General features: G+C 48.7%; 1 protein-coding gene across 3 annotated transcripts in view; it reads left to right on the top strand.

Annotated features, from left to right (window-relative positions):
- RALGPS1 (Ral GEF with PH domain and SH3 binding motif 1) overlaps positions 1-13053 on the top strand; it is a 295391-nt gene that overhangs the window by 234139 nt on the left and 48199 nt on the right. For all 3 annotated transcript variants that reach the window (XM_040225151.1, XM_040225152.1, XM_040225153.1), the window contains exons 10-11: positions 8076-8213; positions 10532-10625. In XM_040225151.1, coding sequence (XP_040081085.1) covers positions 8076-8213; positions 10532-10625 — 232 coding nt within the window. The remainder of the gene's footprint in view (positions 1-8075; positions 8214-10531; positions 10626-13053) is intronic.

The raw sequence follows: 13053 nt of genomic DNA on the forward strand, positions 1-13053 counted from the left end.
GGAGTTCCTCTTTTGGTATCCTATCATTTTGCCTTTTCATACTGTTCTTGGGGTTCTCAAGGCAAGAATACTGAAGTGGTTTGCCATTCCCTTCTCCAGTGGACCACATTCTCTCAGGCCTCTCCACCATGACCCGCCCGTTTTGGGTTGCCCCGTGGGCATGGCTTGATTTCATTGAGTTAGACTAGGCTGTGGTCCTAGTGTGATTAGATTGACTAGTTTTCTGTGAGTATGGTTTCAGTGTGTCTGCCCTCTGATGCCGTCTTGGAACACCTACTGTCTTATTTGGGTTTCTCTTACCTTGGGCGTGGGGTATCTCTTCACAGCTGCTCCAGCAAAGCCGCTGCTCCTTACCTTGGGCAAAGGTTATCTCCTCACCGCCACGTTTCCTGACCTTCAATGTGGTATGGCTCCTCTAGGCCCTCCTGCGCCTGCGCAGCCCCTGCTCCTTAGACATGGGGTTGCTCCTCTCTTAGCGTTTCTACCATGTATCTTTATCATATTAAGGAAGTCTGTTCCTAGTTCAGTGCTTTATCAGTAATAGATATTGAAATTATCAGTGACTTTTCAGCATCTCTCAATATTACATGTTGAAATAGCATTGCAATCCTGTAGTAAACCTATTTGCTTTATTGTTCTTCGATATACTGCTAATTTGATTTGCTACTATTATTATTTAAAACACTGGTAAATTGTACTTGCCAGCATTTTATTTGGATCTTTATTAATGATATTGGCCTCTTTTTTTATTCCATCTCTGCCAGGTTTTGGTATCATGGTCATACTCAAGCCATAAAAAGAACTGAAAATATTTCTGACTTTTCCTGTGCTCTGGAAATATTTAAATAACATTCAGTTTTTCTTTCAAGGTTTAATGGATGGGTTCCATGAAGCCATTTGGATGTTGTACTTTTAAATTGTGGTCTCTTTCTTAATCTTGTCAATATTTTTCTCTTTGGTTAGTTGAGGGGGTTTGCCTCTTCTTGAGGCAATTTTGGGAAAATAGATTTTCCTAGTAAGCACACATTTCAACTACATGTTCAAATACACTGGCATGAAAATCGCACATACTACTATTTTAACATCTCCTCCATATTTGAAATTATATCCCTTCTTACATCCCTATCATTGCACATCCGTTTTTTTCCTTTCTTTTTTTCCTCCATCATGCATAGCAAACGATTATCGACTTTATTGACTTTTTCACAGAACCAACTTGCAGTTTTATTTATCACTCTACAGGACTTTTTTAAAAAGTCATTATTTCTGGTTTTATATTTTTAATTGCTTTCTTCTACTTTCTTTTGCTTTGTCTTGTTCTTCCTCGTTCTCTATAATGAACACTAAATTCATTTTTTCATATTTCTTCATTATTAATAGAAGCATTTGAGACTATGAATTTTTATCTGAATTAGGTGACTTGACTGCATCCTGTCTGTAGACAGTTTGTGATTATAATTTCTTATGAATTATTTGGAGTGTTTTTTTTCCTTTCCCAAATGGTTCACTTTTAAATTTTGTTTCTACCCCACCAGATCAGACGATGGAATGAAATTGCCTCAGGCTTACCATGTGAGTCACAAGTATGGAAGATATGGTTTCCACAAAGGAAAGGTGAAGGCTGTTCCCCAGAGAACTGGGGATAGGTGTTAGGCAGACAGACATGCCAGTTTCTTCTCTACTGCCGATAGAGTTGCTGGAGGATTAAATTAGATAGTACATGTAGTTTACTCAGCACTGTGTCCAGTACAGAACCAACTGAATAATAACCACCAGGATAATGCTCTCTGTCCTGCCCTCCTTTACTGCTGGTCAGAATCCCAGCACATGGCATGCAGTCCCGCAGCTCTCCAGGAGAACCTTTGCAAACAGTAGGTCATCCCATTGTCCCTGTAGATCACCAGGTAGTCCCCAGGGAAGGGGGAGGCTGTGGTTGTGCCCTCACGGGACCTCGAGCCACAGGTAATTCTGCATGGGCTACAAGGCTACGCTCACATGCCTTTGTGATTCACAAGCCCCAACACCAAGAAAAGCACATGAGGCCATGCACTCCTCTAAGAAACATGATCTCTGACCACCTGACACGAACTGCTGGCCCTACCCCCTTTCTGCAGACCCGGGAAACATTTGTCTTCATGTCAGCCAGCTTCCAACCCCTTTCACTTGAGGAATATTCTTTCCATGAGGATTTGTTCTGAAGTCCGTGTTTTACAGGGTTGATACTAATTAGTGGGTCCCAATTAACGCTCAGAGTCTCCTCCATCAGACAGGGATCCTGAGCCGCCTGCTGAGATCTCCTCCTGCAGTTGATGGCATCGCTTTGGGCTCTCTTTAAAAAAAAAAAAACAACAACAACCCAAAAACCCTAATGAGCTGCTGCTCTGTTATTTCATTTGAAATTTATCAGGACAGTTTATGTGATCAAACCACGCAAGTATAGTTCCGGGTGCCAGCACTCTTCATTTCTGAAGTTTGAAAGTGTGCTTTTCAAAGCAGAACAGGAGAACATGGAAAACAGTCTTTCATCTGAAACTTTGAAAGAGAGAGAGAGAAAATGGAAAGCATAAGATGGAAATGTGGCATATTTTTATGCTGCGGAGGGTTTTTTTTTTCCCCTCAACACAGCAGAATTTTCCTCATTAAATAGATAGCTGTGTGAGAAAAACCAAAACCAGACTCGGGATGGAAGTGAGACGGGTGGCGATGGAAGGAACAAGAGAGCAGTGACTTTCTGGGCTGGTGGTGAAGCCCGGTGCCAGCCGCGGGCTTTGGCTCTGGGAGGCTGGGAGCGCCCAGCTCCAAGCAGGCTCTGCGCCACTGAGCCTGGTGTCCGTCAGCCTGAGAGAAGGGTCTGTTCAGGAGAGCACCTCCTTTGTCAGCATGACACCCCTGCTTCAGGGCTGGGGCATCTTGTGGACACCCCTGGTGGGGGAGCCTGGATTCACTGTCAGGAAGAAGGTTTGGCCACATGCCCCTGGGGTTGGGACCAGTCCAGCTGGGGAGACGTCCGCAGGAGAGCCAGCTGAGGGCTGTTCACGCCCGGCCCCCAGGGCCGTCTGCCTCACCACGGCAGGCTGGTTGGCACCCCTGTTGCAGCCACCACAGTGTCACCAGGCCCTGGGTGGGGCATGGCAGAGGGAACAGAACATGTTCTGGGTGCATCTCCCAGGAGGGTGAGTCTGCAGACAGGCAAGCCACAGGGTGGATACTGGCTGCCAGTGGTGTCCTTGGGTGGGCGGCAGGCCACAGGAGGGGTCTTCACAGCGCCAGCTCTGACTCTGGGACCCTCGTCCCTGTGCCAGCCAATGCCTCTCAGCTTTCAGCATCCATGTCCCAAAGCTTTATGGAGTCAGGTGGGCCTGAATTCAGATCCCAATTCCCGCCATTTGTAAGCTGTGTGGTCTTGGACAAGTCACTTTTGCTCTCAAAGCTTCCGTTCCCTTATCTGTCAAATGAAGAATTGAGAACACCTATTGTGCCCTGCCAGCTGCTGTGAGGTTGCAGTGGAACAAGCAAAGCCAGCCCTTTCCTGATGGTGGCTGTTATCCTTGCGGTTGTCCCTCCAGCGCGTCTGCACCTCCCAGGGGCGGCTAGCCTCCCCCGCCCCAGCACTGTTCAGCCTCATGGCCGCCAGGGCCAGTGGCTGATCCAGTGACTGTCCATCTTAACAAGGTCAACAACACAGTGTCCTCTGCCGCCGTAATGCTGTGTAAATAGGAAAGGAGCTGAGACGGCCCAGCTGTGCTGTCCCAGTCGAGACAAAAGCTCCCAGAGCTGGCCGTCTGAGGTGGGTGGCCACACGTGGTCAGCATCTGGGCGCCATCCGTGGTTTACGGCAAATCCGGCTGGGCGCATCTCACCCACTCCAAGTGGGGCCTTGCCGTGGAGACAGGCTCAGTTTCCAGGGCACTCAGTGGCCCAACCCTGAACTGAGAGGCTCTGACAGCCACTGTCATTGCCCCCAGTCACCGTCAGGGAGGTGGAAAGGCTTCCCTGAGGCCACCCAGCTGGTTGGTGGCAGGGCCAGGCTTCCCAGTCTCCTGGCTCCGAGCCTCACACTCTCCCACTTCCACCCCAGCTGCATGTCACGTGGCAGAGCTGGCTGAGCCCTCAGCCCACGGGGGGGGGGGGGCCACCGGCGATGGGACCTGGGACAGACATGCCACCATGGGAGGAGGTGGACAACACAGCTACCTTGTAGCGGTCAGTCCTCCTGGAGAATGTTGACCCCAAAGGGGATTCCGGGCAGGGAGAGCCATGGCCGGGTTGCCTCTGGGTTCAGCTGTGCCCCATCCTGCCTCGCCTGCTGCCAGGCTCCAGAGAAGCCGGGCTGGGGTCAGAGAAGGACTGACAGTATGGCCACCTGCACCAACTGATGTGTGCTCGAATCCTGCCTCTGCCACTTCCCAGCTGTGTGGCCTCAGACAAGCAGTGCCACGCTCTCAGCTTGTTTCTTCCTCTGTAGGAGTAAAGTGAGTGAAGCAAAGTTGCTCAGTCGTGTCTGACTCTTTGCGACCTCTGGACTGTAGCCTACTAGCCTCCTCCGTCCACGGGATCTTCCAGGCAAGAGTACTGGAGTGGGTTGCCATTTCCTTCTCCAGGGGATCTTCCCAACCCAGGGATCGAACCCACGTCTCCCACTTTGCAGGCAGATGCTTTATCATCTAAGCTACCAGGGAAAGATATAAATAAAGCCTCCTTGAAAACAGAATGGTTATTACAAATCAACCAACAGGGCTAAGCTCTTAGTTTAGGAGCTGGCACATAGTGAGTGCTCAGACTCAGATTATAATCATCACTTGACTCCCAGTGTCTCTTTCTTAGCTCCCAAATGAGGATAAGAATGTACTTCATAAGGTTATCTTGTGGACTGAAGTAGGCCTGCATCCAGCTGATGTTCACCAGGCAGCTCCTGTGTGCTCTGTTCCAGCTGCTGGGACTTGAGCTCGTGGAGCAAGACATTTCCTCTTTGGAAAGGTTTACATAAAGTCTGAAGCGGGCATCAGACAGCAGATATAGGAACAGTCCCAATAAGTATCTAATTGCAGTGACCATTGGCCCAGTCCAAGTGGGAGGGACTGTTCTGATGATTTCATCACAGTTTAGGCTTTTAAATATCGCCAGTTATGGACTGATGACAATACTGAGAATTTTCCTGGACTTACGCAGTATTAACTGTAGATTTCCTGCTTTGGAAGCAGTTTCTTTTGTGGGAGTGATGAGCCGTTTAGATGCAGACTCTGTCAGGTGGTGCCGAGGTTTGGGGTCAGGCCAGGGGGCCTCCTTTGGGAGGTCCTCTCCATCCTCACATGTGGTGGTCTCAGCCTGGACTCTCAGGTTGGGGGAACGGATATGTTTCACGGAGTGGGGTGATAAACGACTGTACGGTGGGGTTTGCTCTCATGAAGTAATGGGCTCTCCATGCCCCCAGGGGACAGGCAGGAGCTGGGGGAGATGCTGTTCAGCTTCTCCTCACCTCTGTTTGGAGAGCCAGGACCTGAGAGAATGCAGAGAAGCCAGCCCTGGTCCTCACAGGGTGGCAGAGGGCAAGCCTTCCATGTGAGGGTGTTATTCAAGAGAAGGTGACTAATTCCATGACCAGTGAGTGAGCTGGAACAGGCGCTGGAGCCAGAGAGACCTGGGTTCGAATCCAACACACTCCTGAGGCCTTAGGCCAGTTTCTTAATCTCCCTGAACTTTGTTTTGCTACTCAACCCTCATCACGGGGTCGATGGCAGGATCACAGGAGATGAGGAGGTTCCCGTCTTGTAGCAGATTCCTAGGAAGCATCGTTCCTCTCCCGTCTCCCATATCCTGCTCCTCGGGGCCCCTGCTCCTGAGCCGAGGTTCACTCTGTGGCTTAGAGCCAGTGGGTTTGGTCTGCACGGCATGTCCCTTATCCCCTCATCTCCTGCTCAGCACTAGGGGACGCTCTCTGTTGTGGTTCAAGCCTTAATTGAATTTTCAGGATCGCCATTGCTGAATCCTTGGGGAGGTGACCAAGTTAGATTTTCAAACGGGAAGAGGAAAAACACAATCAAGAGAAGTCATGAACCTGTGGAGTTAAACCTTCCTAACTTGGAGCTTTGATACAAGGGAGATGATTTCTACTTTTTTTAAATTTTGGAAACACGGTGCCACTAGAAAGAAAGGAAGTGGAAGGACTCCTAGGAGAAGTACTAGCATATGTTTCTGTGATTTAACAGTTTCCCGTAAAAAACGTGTAGCTATTTTAAAAGCAGACGAGTGACTCATGGTATCTAGCAGTCCACTGTGATGGCAGGAAGCACGTTCTCTGGGGAGGCTTGGGTTCAGCCCCCACCCCTATCGCTTACCAGCTGTGTGACCTGGAGCAAGTTACACATGTTCTCTGCACTTCCTTTTCCTCCTCTGTGAAATGGGTTTTATAAAGACAAATGACAGAGTGAGTGTGAAAATCAGCGCAGTGCTGTCCAGCCATGCAGAAAACCCACACCTTGCCTATTAATTGCCTGGCTAGTTACACTTGTTGTAACTCTTAGTAGTTTAATAGGAAACTTCTAAGGCTATAAATTTTCCTCTGATTACCTCTTTGGTCTAATCTCATAAATTTTGTTACATAGTGTTCTTACTGTCCTTGCACAGTCTTTGCGTAGACTTTTAATTTCAGATTTCTCATTTTTTCTGTGAGAGTTCCTTATGAGTGTGTGTTTAACAAATGGTTAGAAGTATTCTATATTTATTATTAAATCCTAGATGGAAGGTCAAAGAGAATATAATATGACATTTATTTTTTGGAACTTATTGAGCTTTCTTTTTTAATAGACTAGCATATAATCAGTGTTTGTAAGCATTCCATGAGTATTTTAAAATAATTGTCTTTTTATTTATATAACACCAAGCTTTTAATTGTTACTTAGATACATTCATATAGAACACATTCGTACATATATCTATAGATACATGTATATGTATATATTTTTGTATGTACATACATATGTGTGCACACACACACACATGCTAGAAAAGATACACCAAAAGCCACCTCCGTAGTTGTGGCTTTGTTGAATCCATTTTTTATTTTTGGCACTTTTTTGCTTTGTATATTTTGGTGCAGTATTGCTTTGTGCTATAAAGATAGTAACTGTTAGATCTTCTCAATCGCCCATGCCTTTAATTAATACCAGCCATTCCTCTTTGCCTTGTTCAGTATTTTCTGCCTTGACTTCTGCTTTGCATCACTACTCGTGCGCTTCACCAGTGTTATGGGTTTAGGGGCTACTCTGGAGGGGGCTGCTGGAAGGCCATGCCACCCGTTGTCCACGCACACCTCGAGATTCTGGAGTGTGGCCCTCGGCAAGCCCGTCAGCTGCACCACGCTGCACAGACAGTCCTCTTTCCCCACCTCTGGCTAGTCAGCTTGTCCTGAATTCCCCTTGGGGTGATGCCATGAGGCTGTGCTGAGGCTCCCTACTGGCCCATCACAGCAATGTTTTTACATCACACGTTATTTTCTTATTAAGCACCCTTAGCAGGAGAATTCTCTGTCTAGCCTTACTTCTTTGTACCAAGAACTATTGCTTTTTTGATTTCTTCTTTTGTTCCTTTATTTCTGATTTGGGGTGTGTGTGTGTGTGTGTGTGTGTGTGTGTGTGTGTGCATATAAGGAAAGATAGATAAACAAATAGACAAACAGTTAAGTGAATAAATGAAAACCTGAATTCAAACAGTGTTCTCATGGGTATGACACCTTAGACCTATTAAACTGCAGTGGTTGGTAAAACACAAGTATTCATTCATCCCTTTCATGTCCTGTTATTTTCCAGCTGGGTTACAGGGAATAACCCTTGTTGCTGGAAGAGTGTAGGAACCCAAAATGCTAAAATCTTGCCAGCATTCATTTTGGTTGTTGCTCAGATGTTTGATTTACAGTTGAGTAGTTTATGTGAACAGTTAGTAGTCGGGATTGGAATTGAAGTCCAAATCATATTGCAGTTTTCCATAAGTCACCATGTACCTTCTAGCAGAGCAGTTCTGTTTTGTGCCATTCTGATTAATGAACACCTTCCATCATTAAATATCTTCTTTGATTTTAGGCATCTATCTTCTGGATTTAATCTACATTGACTCTGCATATCCTGCCTCCGGCAGCATCATGGAAAACGAACAAAGATCCAATCAGATGAACAATATTCTCCGAATAATTGCTGACTTACAAGTTTCCTGCAGCTACGGTTAGTCCCCCTGGTTGTTGGGATTGTGAAATCCTTTGGGTGCAGCACATTATCAGTGAGAAAGTTCTGGAGACCAGGTAGTCCCCGGCCAAGGCTCCTCATTTTGATATCCTGAGCATCGAATGCGTGCTGGACCCACTGCCAGCCTGTTGATCTTCAAAGACTGTGCAGACTAGACGCTACCATCCCTGTATCACAGGTGGGGAAACCGGGGCTGAACACACTGCAGTCACCTGTCTAAGGGCGCGCGCCTAGTCAGTGGCAGAGCCAGGTCTTCCATCCATGAAGAGCTCTGTGGGCAGCTCCTGGGTGGCTCTCCTCCAAGCAGATTCTGGCCCTCGGGCTCCTCTGTCACGTGGCTCCACCGTGTCCCACGGCGCCGAGTCCTCCGCGGAACTCTGCATCCAGCTGGCAGATGCAGAAGAAGAGAGAATCATATAAAATGGGACTTCTGGGTCAGACTTGCACATGGCACTCGTTGCTTCTGTCCAGGGAAGGTAGGAATGCAACGTAGCTGTGGGCCTAGAGGGAAAAGAGCATGGACTTGGTCAACAACTAGCCAGGCTCTGCCACAGGTGAGCAGATCCAAAGGGTGGCCCTGCCAATGTGCATCTGAGATGGATGGAGGAGATGTCGTTGGCGACGCCGATGGGCCAGCCACGTGGACAGGAAGTCAGGTACCCGTGTCCTCCAGGAATGGGCCTGAGTGACCTGGGCACCACGTGGCAGAAGTCACAGGGAAGAGGGGAAGGGTGGTACAGCTCTGGTAATTTGTCTCCGTGAGCAGAGCTTCCCAGGAGGGGGAGGAGTCGAAGTCAGGAAGCAGCAAAGCAGGAGGAGAAGAGACCAACCCTACCTCCATCACACCAGGTGGGAGAAGCCAGCTCTTCATGTGGGAAGGCCACTGTGGGGGCGGGGCACAAAACCCAAAGGTCCGCTCAGGACTACCCCCTCAACAAACACTGCGGGGCAGGGGGAGTGGCAGGCCCGCACTTGAAGACCAGCTCTCCTGCGCAGAGAGCAGGAAGGGGCCTGAATTCCCAGGGCCCTTTCCACTCCCTGGGGCCTCAGCACTGGTCATGCTGGCCAGCAGAGCAATTACAGGCTCAGCTTCAGGGTCAGAAAGACGCGGCTTCGTGTCTCAGCCCTGCTTCTTGAAAAGTCTGTCTCCTCTGAGGTTTTCTCATCAGTGACAACAGGGAGGTGTGTATGCCGGGCCCTTGCCCCAGCGTTTCATCAGAACTCAGGAAACGCTCATTCTTACTGCTGTTCCATGTACCTGTATCTTCCCCCTCATCAGCATTGTGAAGCAGGGGTTCTTATCCCCATTTCAGAGACTAGAACAGTGAGGCCCTAGAGAAACCGAATGACCCGCTGAGAATCTCACGGTTACTGGGCAGAGTCATCAGAGGCTCATCTTGGCACCCAGATGCACTGCCAACCCCCACCCCCGCCCCCGGAAAGCAGCGGCTCTTCCCACCCGTTTTTCCGCTCCTCCACAAGGCCTCCTCCACTGCCTCTACCTCCCTCCTCAACTAGTTCTGTCCCAACCAGTGGAGAGTGGCAGAGAGGATCAGGGAGCGTGTGGGGACCCCTCAGAAAGAGTGCAGTAACCATGACGGTCTGAGGATCAGCCTGGGACAGAGTCAGACAGCGCAGTGCGGCCGAGGCCACAGGTGACTCGGGTCAAAACTTCTCAGTGGAGTGACCTTGCAAGTTATCGTGGCTTCCTCCTCCATGCATTATTCCTGGAAATGAGGCAGGTGCAAAAGTTGAGGCCAGATGGCTTCTAGAAATCACCCGGGGCAGAGCCTGGCACAGAGCAGGTGCTCAAGCATCGAGGCCCCTCCCCATCTTCTCAGGGTGCAGCAGCCAGGCTCTCAGGCTGCACCCGAGTCTGGGTTTGGGTTGCTCACCAGGCTGAACAGGATCCATTCATTCTTGTCACACGGAGCCAGTGGGGTGGGTGAGGGAGACTGGTCCAATTTTCCAGTGGAAACCTGTTTGAGGGCACACATCTGGCTCTGGTCTGTTCTGGAGGCCATCTTTCCCCCCCACACCCCCCACCAAGACCCATCTTTGCTCAGCCAAGGAACTATGGTGACCTTGGGGTGTGGGGTCTGTGGCCCAGCCGTCTAGGGGGCATGCCTCGAGGGTCCACTCTGTGCCCAGTGCCCAGACCAGGCCTGGCCCAAGGGATCATCACCAACTGTTGAAAGACTGCCTATATGTCTCAGTCCCATCTCGTGCGGGGCCCAGAGACAGGGAGAGACAAAGATGGGGAGAGACTGAAGCCTCTGGGTCTTCTTCTCCTGCAGACCACCTCACCACCCTGCCCCACGTGCAGAAGTACCTGAAGTCCGTGCGCTACATCGAGGAGCTCCAGAAGTTCGTGGAGGACGACAACTACAAGTGAGTGCCCGCCCCGCCCTGGCCTCCTGTGCAGCAGCACCCATGCCCCCACCCCAGCACGTGAGTGTTCAACCCCGGACCCCACAGAGCCCAGAGCGAGGCTGCTGAGTGTCTCCTCCCACCCCAGTCGCCCCCCATAGGCCCCTCTGGACAGAGGACGGTGTTCCATCAGCTTCTCGGCATGACTTTTTCCAGTGGGGAGGGTAAAATTGGGGCTCCACAGCAATGTGTGGTGCAGGCTTCATGCTCTAGGTTCTCATGATGGACTCCCCACTCAGAACGCTGAGTGGAAGGGCAGCTTTCTAGACTCATCTCCGGGCTGCCAAACAGAGTTCTCGAGAGCCTGTTCATGGACGAGGCAGCTCCTTGGGGCCCCCACTTGCTGCTGGACTCTCGCCACCTGGCGCTGGGGGAGGCTCCATCTCCATCCCACACAGCACGTATAGAATTCACCCAGTTCCCATAAAGACCCTGGTGGGCCCTCTGGCCTCATCTCCCCCTCACCTGCTCTGGCTTTCAGTTCTCTCTTCATCTGTGGCAGCTGGGAATTTATCCAGCATTTCTATGTAATTAGAGGGAGAAGGAGGACTTTTCATGTTGAGTCTGTCCACCATACTTTTTTTTTTCCTGCTGAATTGTTATTGGAGTATAGTACCTTTACACGTCCCCCATATTGATTGGACATCTTCTTGACTCATTTTGAGCTTGAGGTCAACTCAGAACCTCAGGGCTTCTCACACGGCCTATTATCAAGGCTAGTCTTGGACATCATGTAATTGATCTATTTCCCCCACTAGACGCCAGCTTTGCATGTGTTCTTTAAAATCTTGTCTTATTGGTTGCTTCCAGTAAAGCATAAATAATCTCTTTGAATCCTGCTCTCCAATATATTTTTTAATCTTTTCCAGTTTTACATTTAAAAATGTGGTCAGCTTGATGATTTGCTCCTCATCTAAGTTGTTGGAAAGTGTGGCCACTAGGGACACCTTCAGGTTGCCCGTTTTCATTCACCAAGACCTTGGGAATGGCTGTTGAAGTAACACCACCCTCACCAGCTCTGCGGTAGTGGATTTCAGCCCTGACCATGGGCCAGAGATACCTAGGAAGCTTTCTAGCCACCCACACATCTGGGATGGGGCCTGGAAATCTGTATTTGTTTCCAAAGCTCCCCACATGGTCCTCCTAATGCTTGACTGTCTTTAGAAATATAGAGGTGATACCTTTAGTTGTTATTGTACAATATTTTGTTAAAATAAAATATAATACATTTTGATCTGTTACATAATCGTAACAACAATAGATCAGGGCCAGAGATGACCATTCAAATTATGTTTGCCACAAATTGCTCATTTGTTACTTACAAAGCATTTGCTGTTCCTGAAAAGAGTACCCTGGAGTGGGAAATTATTCCCAGTTAGGTTCTGGGATAACATTTTCCATTCGTGTGCCAATAATTTTATTAAAAAGACAGTAGTTTTTCATTAACACTAATATACTTTAAGGAGAAAAATGGTCCATAAATACTTCTGACCATGAGCTAATCCTTGGACAAGCTGCAAATTGTGAGTAATTACGCCTTCCATTCTGAAGGACAGTGAACACCCCTAGCACTTAATGCCTGGATTTCACAAAGGCGTTTTGTTGTGGTCCAAATGGGCACACCCAGGGAGAAAGGCTGTGTTCTTGTCCCGGGCCCAGACCACTGAGGGGGTCCCTTCCTAGGAGGGCCCTGGATCAGAGTGACAAAGGATGCCCAGGGCTTGTGACTCTGCTGGAGGGACCCACACCCCATGGCCCAGTGCACACCCAGCAGCTCGATCCCCACCTCCGAGGACGCAGGCTTCCTCTTACCTTGAAGACACTGTGCCAAGGAGCCCAACCAGTGTTTTGTTTTCCTCAGTCTTCCGTCTATTTTACTTTATTTAAGAAAAATTACCCAAATTCCTGCCACTTAAAAAGCATGACTGTTGGCATGAAATGAGCATTATTCTGGGCCTCCTTCTGTGCATAGAAAGTGCATGTATACACATGGAGAAGGATGGATAGATGGATGGATGCAAGAATAGAATTTATTGAAATTGGATTATACTGCACTAGCTATTTTTTAATTAAAACAACTTCAATTTTATTTTAACCAGAAAAAGGAACTGAAATAAAACATAAGGAATTGCCACTCTTCAGATAAACATTTCTCCACAATAGAAATGTTATATCCACAATATTATTCCCTAAAAGAGCCTTCTAAGATTAACAGAAGAGGTCAGCAAGAACATGACGAGGTTGAAGTCCCTAAGTTCTGTTTTAACTGGATTTCCATGGTGAGCAGGGCCCATTGACTCGGGTCATAAAAGATGAGCTCGTTAGCAAGCTCCTTCACCTCCCCTGCGCCACCTTCCAACTCCTCCTTGGTTATCTTCTTGTTTCTCCA

The sequence above is a fragment of the Oryx dammah genome, unplaced genomic scaffold, assembly GCF_014754425.2.
Source record: "Oryx dammah isolate SB20612 unplaced genomic scaffold, SCBI_Odam_1.1 HiC_scaffold_25, whole genome shotgun sequence".
NCBI classification, from domain to species: Eukaryota; Metazoa; Chordata; class Mammalia; order Artiodactyla; family Bovidae; genus Oryx; species Oryx dammah.